Here is a 12,633-nt window from a genome sequence, read left to right on the forward strand (position 1 = left end):
TTTATATATTTTTAAGCAAATTTCAAACCACACAATCCGGAATAATTCTAGCCAAAGCTTTCCAGATATTTTCCCTAAGAATCTGGGCCATGCAAATCCGCGATATTTTCTACAATATCCTTATCATATTTGAGGCTGTGATAAAACCGTCCACATTAATATTGATAAAATTTACTCAAAAAATTTAGACGAATCATACTTAGTTCTAATAACTCAATTTAAATTTTTGTTTGATTTTGCAAAAAAAGTGTAAAAATTTGCTTAGAAAATTGGGCTATTTTGCAAGCTTTGCTTATTTTTTTGTACAAGTTAGAAATTTTTTCTAGACTCTGTATCGAGATTGTTACTCTTGAATCATTTTAGTCGTTCCTCAAAATTTGATTTGAAATTTGATTTTTTTTGTTTAGAGGAGAATATTATGCTTAACCAATTTTGAACCCTTCGGAGAGGGGGGGGGGGAGGGGGTAGGGTGTTTTTTTTCCCCCAAGACTCGTGTATTATGTTGAAAAATTCTCAAAAAAAAAGTTCTTGACTTCCCAATCGAATTGTTCGTGAATATTTCGCTGGAAAGAGAAGAAAGAGTCTTTTCTATAATGAGGCAAATTTGAAGAGATGCGAATTTTAATTTTCTTGAAATCGTCATCAAAAGGACACCGTGAATACCTCAATAAGTCAACAAAAGCTTATGCCTGACTTCAGGAAGAGACGTTATGCAAATAATACAAAATCATTTATCAACATATGTTTTCATTTTTAAGTGTACATTCAAACGTTTGATGAATGAAGAAACTGACATTCAAGAGTTACTTTTTTTGGCAAATAATTATTCTAGGATTTTTTATTCCCTGATCGTTTTTTTTTTCTGAAAATACCGAAATCTTTTTCAGGACTCATGTTTGAGATTAAGAAAGATAAATTTCGCTGAATACAATTTTGAGATTTTTTAGAAACCTATCTTCATCCAAGCAAATTAAACTAAAATTTAACATCCCTTCTCTCCATTCGATTACATAACATAGAAAAACGATGCCATGAATGGGCTCCGTACCTATACAAACACTCACATGACCGGGGTATACTATTAACTTCCCTCTTTCCTATCTGACATTTTGATTCATGTTTAGCAAACACTGAAAGTCCTTTTTTGCGACGTTCTTTTTTTCATCGTTTTTTCTACAGGATGGCTTGGAGCGGCAAGTTGGGCGATGTCCCTGCTAGCGGCCACAATTGTTGTTGCTCTTTGCCGAAGAAAGTCCACTCGACTTACAGCGGTCCTCGGAGGATTGGTCCTGGCGCTCGGGATCCTGTTTACCTCTTTTGCCACCCAACTGCACCAGGTGGCGTTCAGCTACGGTAAGTTTTTGATACAAGGGGTTTTGAAGTGGGTTAGTTTTTCCATTCAAGCTCTTAAAAAGATATAATCTATGAAAAGAAATCCAGTTAGGACCTCACTTAACAGATTACCTCATACATTTAGCAGTACATCCATAGTATCACCGAAGATTTTTTTTTGGAAAACTAGCATCAATTTAAAAAAAATTAACAGTAATTTCAAAAGCACCAGAAAATTCAAATCGCTCAAAGTACCAGCACGTTTCGCACTGTTCAAGATTTTTTTTTTGCCTCTTGAAATTTACGTAACTAAAGACGACAACCCAAGAAAAAGAAAAGAAAATTTAACATCGTTACCATTTTTATGAATATTTATGCCTTACTAATCACAAAAGCGGCCATAAGGCTTCCATCATCATCGCAAAGCATCCAGAGCACTAGAGAAAGGTACTTAGAAACCACCAAAGGAGAAGCAAAAATTCTCACGCAATTTCACCAGCACCACCAGGTTTCACTAGATGTTCAGGTTCTTTTTTGTAACACAATTTTTTTTTTGCTTTGCATAATGTTTTCCGCCACAACAGGATGGTATCATTTTTTTGTGTATCACCTTAACGGCTGAATGAATGAAAAGTGGAAGGGACACCGGAAGGCGAAAAAAAACTTTTATTGTAATAATTTCGTCATTTCCTGTCTTTTATCAGAACGTTGCACACACAAATGTCGATCGCTAACCACAACATGATACCACAAAATTTCACGCTGATGGCAGAGCATCCTCCCGCAGCCGGTAGAAGAGAAAGGCAAAAACGAAATTTTCAAAAACTCCAAAGAAAATTGAATCACCGGGGTACCTCTTTGGGAAAATTCGAGAGGGAAAAATTACAGCATGGCACATTTTTCTGCTCCTCTCTAATGGCTCAAGAGTGAAATTGTTTTTAACTTTTTGAATTGAGTACTGGTTGATTTCGTACACGAAACTGCCTAATTTAATTACTATCGTCATCATTCTTTCACTTAGCCAGCTCTTCGTGCCATTAAAATATTTTAAGCTCTAAATGGCATTTGAATATGATTCCATCGGCATCTAGCGTTGAAAAGTTTAACCAGGTTGAATCTTACAAAGGTCATTGGCGTGAGTTTGAAACTGTAGAATTTCAATCAAATAAATTTTTTTAAATAATCACAAAAAATGCTATTTGGAAACGTTTTACAACTCCATGTTCATCGGAGGTTATTTGATGCCCTATTTGAAACTTTAATACTGAGTGATGCAATTAACATGCCACAAAAAGGCTATTTGACGAACATTTTGTAACCTTTGTTAGTCGAAATTCAGACTGCAGAGGCACGCGTTTATGAAGATATAGGATTTTTGGTTGCTTGGGAAATCAATAAAAATCACTTGAAATCTTTATTGAAGGGGTGTTGAACGAAAAAGATCATTGATTAGATTACGAAAATCTTTTTTCGGCGCTATTTTGAATTCTCATTATATTATTTTACTTTTTTTATAAAGGGTTAGTTTTTTATAAAGGTTTAGTTGGACTTTGGACCCTTTAAACGGTGGTTTTTAAATTATCATGTTTTACTCATAAATGGACAGGAGGTTTTATATCTTTCAGGAAATTTATTTATAGTTCTTGATCTTATCTGCAAGTTTCAATAAAAAATTCCTACATAGTTTTCCACGTTATTGAAAGATTTGCAGGGATATGGATGATCAAAATTAGCATTTTTGAACCTACTGTTTCTATTTTGGTACCGAATTTTGATACCTTTCATTGGACCTAAAACTAATATTCCTATTAAAAAAAAAGATTTTTCGAAAATATATGTATATTAGAGTGCCCCAAATGACCCGACATTTGAAAAAGTTATGAGCTGCAGGCTTAAATTGATCTTAGGCCTAGTACAAGGTCTCATGGCAAATTTGGGCCAGATTGGATCACGGGAAGGGTTCGCTCAACGAGCCTAAAGTTTGTATGGGATTTTGGGACATTTTGTTCGGGAGGAACACGAAAACCCAGTTTTTTATGAATGACTTTGATCCCCTTCGGCCGATTTCTTTTGAAAACGGTTTTTCTCAAAGCCTCAACTATGACACATATTTCATCCCAAGACTGCATTTCGATTCAAGTTAAGATACAAAAGTTATTGAGCTTCAAAAAAATAGAAATCTTTTTCAAGGGTGATATTCATCACTATTAATGAGAGAAACTGCTTCGAACATTTTGACGCAGCATTAACAGTGGTGAATATCACCCTGAAAAAAGCTACCCTATTTTTGAAGTTCAATAACTGTTTTATCAAAAGTCGAATCGGAATGCAGTCTTCGGATGAAATATTTGTCATAGTTTAGGCTTTGAGAAAAACCATTATCAAAAAAAATCGGTCGAAGGGGACCAAAGTTATTCATGAAAAACTGGGTTTTCGTGTTCCTCTCAAACAAAATGTCCCAAAATCCCATACAAACTTTAGACTCGTTGAGCGACCCCTTCCCGTGATCCGATCTGGCCCAAATTTGGCATGAGACCTTGTACTAGGCCTAGGACCAATTGAAGCCTGCAGCGCATATTATTTTACAAGCTTGAAATTTCTCATACAAATTTGGGGCAGTCTAATGTATGTTATATCCTAATTCATCAAAAATGTTATCTTCAATCAAATATCGTCATAAAAAAGTATTACAGCTTTCAACGACTATAAACTCTTAAATTTGTGTTATGAATATCTCAAACAATTTCACTGCCCTAGCTCTAACTGCAGAACAATCGCTTTTTTTGTTTACTTTCTCGTAGTTTATTTGCGTAAAGCTGACAAAAATGTTGGAAATGATCAATATTGGATCTGTGTTATGCCCCATTTAAAAATTCGCATTTTCGTTGATTTGTTGATATTGAATAAATTTTTTGGTGATGTCAGATCTAAAAATGAATCATCAAAGTCGAATTTCTCATATTTTTGGACCCTTAACAAATTTTCCGAGTTATCCATTGATTTTCATTTTTTTTTAGTAAAAATAAGTAGTATGGTTCATAATTTTCAAAGTTAAAGTAATTTCCCTTATATTTTTGGTTTGGACAGTAAAAATACGTGATTTTTACTAATGTACTATTATTTCTCAAAACACGCCCCCAGTATTTTTTTAATACTGGTGAAGAGGCATATTTTAAAAAACGTTGAAAATTTTATCAGAAAGACTTTTTATGGCAAAAAGCGGTATGTTTGAATTCAGGAAGGATCGGAGTTCATTGTGTGCATAGGAGTATCTTTATCCTATGCTAGCAATATGAATTATTACACTTTTCGAAATTTTAGGACTAAAGTAGGCTCCAGGTCCAAAGTAGAAGAATTCATCCTAATTAACAATTTTTTGAATAATTCCATTCCTTACTTCTCAATTCTCACTTTTAATTTCTCATTTTTTATTTCTCATTTCTTATTTTTCGATTCTCACTTCTAACTTCTCACTACGAACTTCTCACTTCGAATTTCTCATTTCTTACAATTCACTTCACACTTTTCACATCTAACTTCACACTTCTCATTTCTCACTGCTTACTTTTTAATTCTCACTTCTTAGTTCTCAATTCTCACTGTTCACTTCTCACTGCTCACTTATCACTTCTCGTTGCTCACTTCTCTCTTCTCACGTATGACTTCTCACTTTTCATTTTTCATTTATAACTTTTTTTTTTTCCATTTATCACTTCTCATTTTTCACGACTTGTGTCTCATGGTTATTATCACGTCTTGTGGCTCATGTAGGGCCGTAGGAAGAATCGTATCATGGGGGGGGGGGGGTGGCGGGGGGGGGTGTAGGGTTTTTGACTAACGACACACGAATAAAAAAAATTAAAACCAATTATGTTTGTAACTGTATTATTATTCATTATTGAGTACTCATTAATAGTTTTCGTATGAAATTGTAACTTAAGAGAAGACACGAATGCCACAAGGATGGTGAAGTGTCATTAATAAAACCTTAAAAAATTAACTTAAAAAAAGTGGTCTTTAGCCTAAAGGGTTAGCTAAATATTTTTAATGAAATCTCTAGAGACAAAACAAGAAATTTGCTTTCGTCGATGGTTAAAATGATTCGAATTGGTTTAAAAGTCTGGTAGACCAAAGTTATTGGATTTGAGCATAAAATAAGTTTTGTTTCGGGTAGTCTTCAATTTCATAAAAAAAAACTTATTCTATGCTCAAATCAAACAAGCCCAATCTTCTAAATTCTGATCTCTTTTCAATTGTCGAATAAACCTTTTTTTCCAATCTTCTAAACTCTTTTGAAAATTCCAAGATTCTAACCTTTGATGAAAATAAATAAAATTTAACAAAAAAAAAACAGCAAGAGATAAAACAAATTTGAAGCAAATTTGCTGGATGCAAATTTGAACTAAATGTATGATTTTAGTTTGAAATTTGGCCTTAAAAAAATTGCAATATTAACAGTGTTAAGCAACACACCGAAAAAAAAATGTGCAGGTTTCTTAGGTGTAGATCAGGTATATGTTTCTTAAACAGGAATTATATTTCATAAAGAATCAATTCCATACTGAAAATCCTGTGGATGATTTTTTTGAATATAATTTGGGATATTTTGCATGAATCAAAACTCAGAAAATTGACTCAAATTTTACCTCATATTTGTGATTTTCAGCTAAATTGTGTGTACGAACTTATTCTGACTAAAAACTTTGGAATCTGGATATTAAATTGACAAGCAATTTTTTAAGTTTATGTTCTCTTGAATTTCTCAGCAATTTTATGTTGATTGAATAACTCATTCATAAGCTAAATCTTTTTCTGAACTTTAAATCTGAATTCTAAACCTGAATTCAAAAATTGAACTTTGAATCTGTTTCCGAATTTCAATAAGATTTCCGAAATGTTAAAAAAATACGATTTCCGAATCCTAATTCCAGATCAGAATTTCATGAGCCAAGTCTTAGAGCCCTCATTCTGAATCTATTATTTAAATTCTGTAGTGCTGATTTAATCTTAATTCATTATTTTAATTATTTATATTTAATCTGTTTTGTGAATCTGATTTAAAATGTGAATTTGAATGATGAATCAGAACCTGGTTTTCAATTTTGGATCGCCACTTCGAAGCTTTAAATGTTTAAATTTTGTGTTAGAATTAAGTTTAAGAACTTTTAATTTGAATATAAAACAAATTTCTACTTTTTTCCATATTCGGAAAACTATTATCAAAATATTGAAAGAGCATTTGATTATCGAAAAACCTGTTTCAAATTTGATATGAAATGCAAAACCGAATTTGAACATGGATTTCAAAGCAGTTTTTCATTCCTTATTTTTATAAATATTCGAACCGAAAAAAAAGAATCCTGAAGAAACTTGATACAAAATCAGAAAAACGAAAACTTTGCGCACTATTATCATAATTTGATTATGAATTTAAAATTTTGAGTGTAGAGTATAATACCTCGCTTGCTTTTTGGTTTAACCCCCAAACCCCCCCGTTCCTATGGCCATGGTCTCATGTCTCAATAGACTGAGTCGATTTGGGGTGATTTTCGGATTTCGAACCTTCATCCGTCCCTGAAATTTTTAACCGTTACAGTCCCTGAAGTGTCAATTTGACACTCCTGAATGAAACCAATTCATCTCCCTTGTTTCCCAACCGATTTCTACAAAATTTATAATTTTGTAAACCTCGCTTTGTAACTCAAACATGCTTCTCAGTCAATGTTCACCTACAACACTTCAGCTTTTCGGCATTCAAAGTCTAAGAAAAAAAAATCCGAAAAACATGCTTCGAAAGAAAAACTGTAGATCAGCTACGGAATGCTCATAATAATTTCACTCAGCCTCCAAGAAAGCTGAAGTTAGAAGATAAAAGTTGCACGTAATGACATAAGGACATATTTTGAGATTTTTTTTAATTTTTATTTTGGTATGAAATTTTATTTCTGATGAATGGAAAAAATCAGCAAAAATCTTGAATATACACTCTAAATCCAGTGCAAAGTTGAGTTTTTTTGCAAGAAAATCAGAGAAATTACAAATAGACAAAAAGTTCTAAAAATAGCTAACTTTGAAAATTTGTCAAAAAATCTTTGTTTCATATTTCGAAAACCCAAAGATGCGAAATTATGCCAAATAACGTCAACTTTCTAAAAAAAAATTTAAATTTGTTTGATGTGCTTCGAAAAAAATTGACGGTTCATTGATTAAAAGTACGGTTCACTATTTCACTTTTTTTGTGGTCATGATTTTGAAAAATTTCAAAAAATATATCCTTGTGTGCAACGAAAAGCTTCTAACTTCAGCTTTCTTGGACACGAAGTGAATATTTTGAGCGTTCCGCAGCTGACCTACAGTCTTTTTACAGAAGCATGTTTTTCGGATTTTTTTCCTAGACTTTGAATAACGAAAAACTGAAGTATTGTAGGTGAATACTTTCTAAAAAACGTGGATGCGACCATGAGGAAAGTAATAATACAATACAATAGATTTCAAAAATTCTGAGGGTCGTTGAAAAAAACTCTTTATTTGGATGCACCGGAATAAAATTACGTGATAAAACATGCCCGGAAAAAGCATATTTTTTCGTGTTTAGTACGATTTTTCAGCGTAAAATTTAAAAGTTTTTCGTCTAGCAATGTATTCCGGTATTTGATGACACCTTGCAGAAAGTACTTTAAAACTTAAATAGAAATGAGGAGAAGTTTTAATTGTTAAATTTTCCCAACGCAGATGTATTTAAAAAAAAGTTCATACTTGCCATGGTAGATAAATGCATTTAAAACAAACTGATAGTATTTTGCGAACTGTTATAGTTTCTTGAAAACACGAGTGGCGTGTATTAGCCACATAAGGCGTTATATCTCGCGTGAGCTTTCATTACGTCGTATGAAACATTTGAGAATTAACAGAAAACTGTTGCAAAAGCTATCAAAACAACTTAAAAATTTGTATTTCACATACAGAATATATTGTCCAGGCTACAAATATTCTAAATGTAAAAAAGTTGCGACTAGTTTATGTCAGAATTTTTTTTGCAATAAAACTGTTTGTTTATATTTTGTATCATACGACGTAATGAAAGCTCACGCGAGATATAACGCCTTATGTGGCATGTACACGCCACTCGTGTTTTTTCAAGAAACTGTAACATTTTAAGTCCGCAAAATACTATCAGTTTATTTTAAATGTTCTTATCTACCATGGCAAGCATGAACTTTTCTCTTTATATACATCTGCGTTGTGAAAATTTAACAATTAAAACTTTTCCTCATTTCTATGTAAGTTTTTAAGCACTTTCTGCAAGGTGTCACCAAACAGCGAAATACATCGCTAGACGAAAAACTTTTAAATTTTACGCTGAAAAATCTTACTAAACACGAAAAAAATATGCTTTTTTCCGGGCATGATTTATCACGGCCCTTGTGTTTGGTGGGGGAGAAAGTTCATATTACCCCCCATGTGACTAATACGCACCACTCGTGTTTTGAAGAATCTGTAACATTTTAGGCCTGTAAAATATTACCATTTTTTTTCAGATGCTGTGATTGGTTACGACAAGTATGATTTTTTCCTTTAATTACCCCTGTGTATAAATTTCTCAATTTTCACATTTTGCGACCGTAACAGCTTTCTCTGTTTATGAAGTCGGAATTGGAGGATCCTAGTACGCGAAGAAAAAAGAACCAAACAGAAAACTTTTTTTTTTCGTCATCCTCGGTGAAGTAATTTCAGTTAAGGGGGGGGTAGGGTCTAACACTTTCAAAAAATCGATTTTTTTATTTTTTTATTTTCTTATTGTAAAACATTTCAAGAATGTTGTGTCAAATTTTCAAGTCAATTGAAGCAAAACTGTAGAAGTTATAGGCCTTTATCTCCTCCTATCTAATACTGCAAGAAAGCAAGAGCAGAAACTTCAAACGCGTTTTTCTCGAAAGCACATTTTTAAAGTCCGTGGACATCGTCATTTGAAAACTACTTATCCGATTCTTTTCAAATTTGGAACATAGTTTCTACATATAAAATACCAGACCCCAACGTTTTTCTTTTTTGATTTTTTTACTTTGGGCAGATTTTATAGGTGAAAAATGGCGGATTTTTAAGTGAAAAATCGTAGTTTTTACTTCAAACAGTCACAAAAATTTCATAAAAATATTTTTAAGTTAAATAAAAACGTTGGGGTCCAGAAAAACATCTGTTAAAAATATTTTGCTCTGATTTTTTGAATTCAGATGATTCTGTGCTGAGATACAGTGTCCACCGCAAATCCTGTTTTCTAAAAGGCATCCTCGAAAATGCTCCGTCACCGGCTCATTTTTCAATATTTTTCTACGAAAAAATTACTAAATGTTCTTTTAACAATGCTTTGTATAATGCAAAAAATTTGAATACATTTGTTTGAACGATAGCTCTAGAAAAAAATCGTGAAAATGGTGTTTTTTTATACCCGTTAGACCCTACCCCCCCCCTTAAACGATGTTAAAAATTAAATATTTCAAGAACCCATTCTATGATAAAGTATTTTTGAAATAAGTAATTTATATACCCATCATGTGGAGAAGTGCTATCTCCAATTGATGATGAGATGAAAATGAATCAAAACCGGCGAGTTGAGAGGACCGCCTGATCATACTGACACGAATTTTAAGCGAGTGAGGACAGCTTGAAATCAAGAAGCGAGTTGAGAAGACAGCCCAAGCGTTTGGACTACAATTTCAATCGAGTTGAGAGAACAGCTTGAAATTAAAAGGCGAGTTGAGAGGACAGCCTAAGCGTTTGGATTACAATTTTCAAGCGACCACCTGAGTGAGGACAGCCTGAGCATTTTGATTACAATTTCCAGTCAGTTGAGAGGACAGTTTGAGACCGGAAGGCGAATTGGGAGAACCTCGACTTTCAAGCGAGTTGAGAAGAATGATTGGTGAGAGGAAAATATTCAAGCGAGTTGAGGGAGAGCTTGACATAAACTTGTACGTGTGTCGAAGACAGCTTGATGAGAGTGAAAAGCGAGTGTAGGGAAAAGCTTATCAAAAATTATTTCAAAACAACACTTTGAAGCGAGTTGAGATGGCAGATTGGAAACGGCAACCCAAGGCAGTTGAGAACATTTTGAAACACGATAAAAAAAATCTATTGATAAGAGAGGAGAACACAGTTTGGAATTTTAACTGAAGTGGACATCTTGCAATTGTGACGAAATAAAGCGAGTAAAAAAGTTTTAAAATAATGATACGAGCTGTAAATGAGATGCAAGAATACGCTGAGAGCATGTTGTGTTTCTTTAAAAACTGTTGATTGAAATTAAGAAAGCACCCTGAACGTGTTGAAATGACAATTTGGGATAAGAAAAACTCATGCAGTGTGTCAAGAGAACAGTTTAAACAGATTGTTTTATATTCTTCGCAAATTGAGAGAACAACTTGAAATCTGAAAGCGAATTTAAAGGATAGTTTCGGTATCTCAACAAATTTATAATGAAACAGATTGAAAAGTGTTGTGTTGTTGAAAAAAATGTGTTGTAAAATGTTTTTAATTAGCCACCAAAATATAAATTTTTTAGCAAATTTTGCAAAAATAATCATAAAAGGATTTTTCGAAGCCTTAAATACGATTGAGAATCTGTTTATGAATTTTGATGAAAAAATTTTTTTTTCAGCACTGTTTCTATTTCAGCCGTAGATATGTGATAAAAATATTGCTATTTTTGCATCACAGCACCCGAAAATACAAAACGTGTTGTAAAAAAAAAACTTGAAGGCCACAGATCTTGAAAATTTTTTTGAATGGGAAAATTTAAAAAAATATGCTAAAAGTGTCAAAATATTTACCACTTTTTCCCAACACCAGTGAACATGCTACATATTACAATCGATTAGCGAAATTAATCAATTATCGTATCGTCAAGTCAATCAATTCACGTAATTTACATAAGGCATAGTTGCTTCATCAAGGAACATTTTTCATAGTATGCTTCCAACGATGCTGCCCATTTGAATCGTATAGTACTGTTCACGTCCGCATCGGCCCACATTTTTTCCTGTTTCTGTGTTCCAGATGTCTCTGCTTCGTGGTAGCCCCAACGAGATTATGGTTTTTGATCATTTTAATATATTTATGGAAAAATGAGTAGAAACATGTAAAAATGATTAGAGACAAGATGAAAAATAAAACTCTTCATTATTCTTTGAGATTCAGACATAAGTTCTTGCTATAGACAAGGAAGTACGATAAGTGAATAGCTTTTAAGAGATAAAACAGAAAATATTTCTTTGTTATTTCTTCAGTCAAGTTGTATGTGTCAAGTTGAACATTTGTGATGGTTGAATAATTTAGTTTCGATTAAACCATAAAAATCTATTTTAATAGTTGTTACAAGATTCAGCCAACTTTCGCTAAATATAACGTTTAATTTTTTGATTAAAGGATAAAACCTTTTAAGTTCCCACCTGGTACAGTATGTATAAAACTAAAATAAAAATGGTAAGAGATTTCTTTCTTCATGAAAAGATAATTCCGAAGGTAATCATGCCTAGTCGTTCGTTTCAACTGGATTCAACCCTATCAAATCCCTCCTAGGGTAGGTAGTAAAATTCTAATCAAGCAATGAACTGTTTTATTGCTTTTGCGATAAGCTCAATGTCACTAGTGCTGCTGGACGCATTGGATCAGAAGTCGGACCTATTGGATCATCAACATTCGTACTTTGGACTGAACGCATCACAGAATCGAAATGGAAAAGCCTATAAATCTCATCCTTCTGGATCCCATCTTCAGCCATTTCCTGCGCGCAGTGATAGATCCGCAAAAACCGTCAGAAGTAATCTACTTTGCAGGGTGTCCTAGCTCGGAAATCCCGTATCTCCAGGGATCTCGGATTTGTACGAGCACGTAGCCATAAAAACAAACGGTTCCCCCATTCGGAAGCGTCCATCCGTAAACTGACGTCGACGTTCACCTGCAGGAGCATCCCGGAGGACAATCGTTTTCTATTTTGTTTTATGATTTTCCATCTTCGGGAAAGGAAAACCAAACAATCTCATCTCCATCACGCGGGGAATCGAGAAAGTCTGGTGGAGAGTGCAGCGAGCAGATATTTTTCCAATTCGAAGTCAGTTAGCTGGTCCGTTTTTTCCATTGCACACTAAAAGATGCCGGGAAAACTTGAGCTATCATAAAAACTCGCTTAACCCAGATCCTTCCGAGGATGTGACGCCATTTCTTGCCTCACTTCCGGAGCATGTTTTATGACATTTTCTCTCCGCTTTTTCTCCACATTGTTTTATACTACGGTCAGAAGCTCTG

General features: G+C 33.6%; 1 protein-coding gene across 5 annotated transcripts in view; it reads left to right on the plus strand.

Annotated features, from left to right (window-relative positions):
* The window catches only part of LOC129746484 (uncharacterized), a 221,222-nt gene that overhangs the window by 141,668 nt on the left and 66,921 nt on the right, over positions 1–12,633 (plus strand). For all 5 annotated transcript variants that reach the window (XM_055740146.1, XM_055740142.1, XM_055740144.1 and 2 more), the window contains one exon: positions 1,180–1,353. In XM_055740146.1, the coding sequence (XP_055596121.1) occupies positions 1,180–1,353 (174 nt within the window). The remainder of the gene's footprint in view (positions 1–1,179; positions 1,354–12,633) is intronic.

This window comes from Uranotaenia lowii, chromosome 2 (genome assembly GCF_029784155.1).
Source record: "Uranotaenia lowii strain MFRU-FL chromosome 2, ASM2978415v1, whole genome shotgun sequence".
NCBI classification, from domain to species: Eukaryota; Metazoa; Arthropoda; class Insecta; order Diptera; family Culicidae; genus Uranotaenia; species Uranotaenia lowii.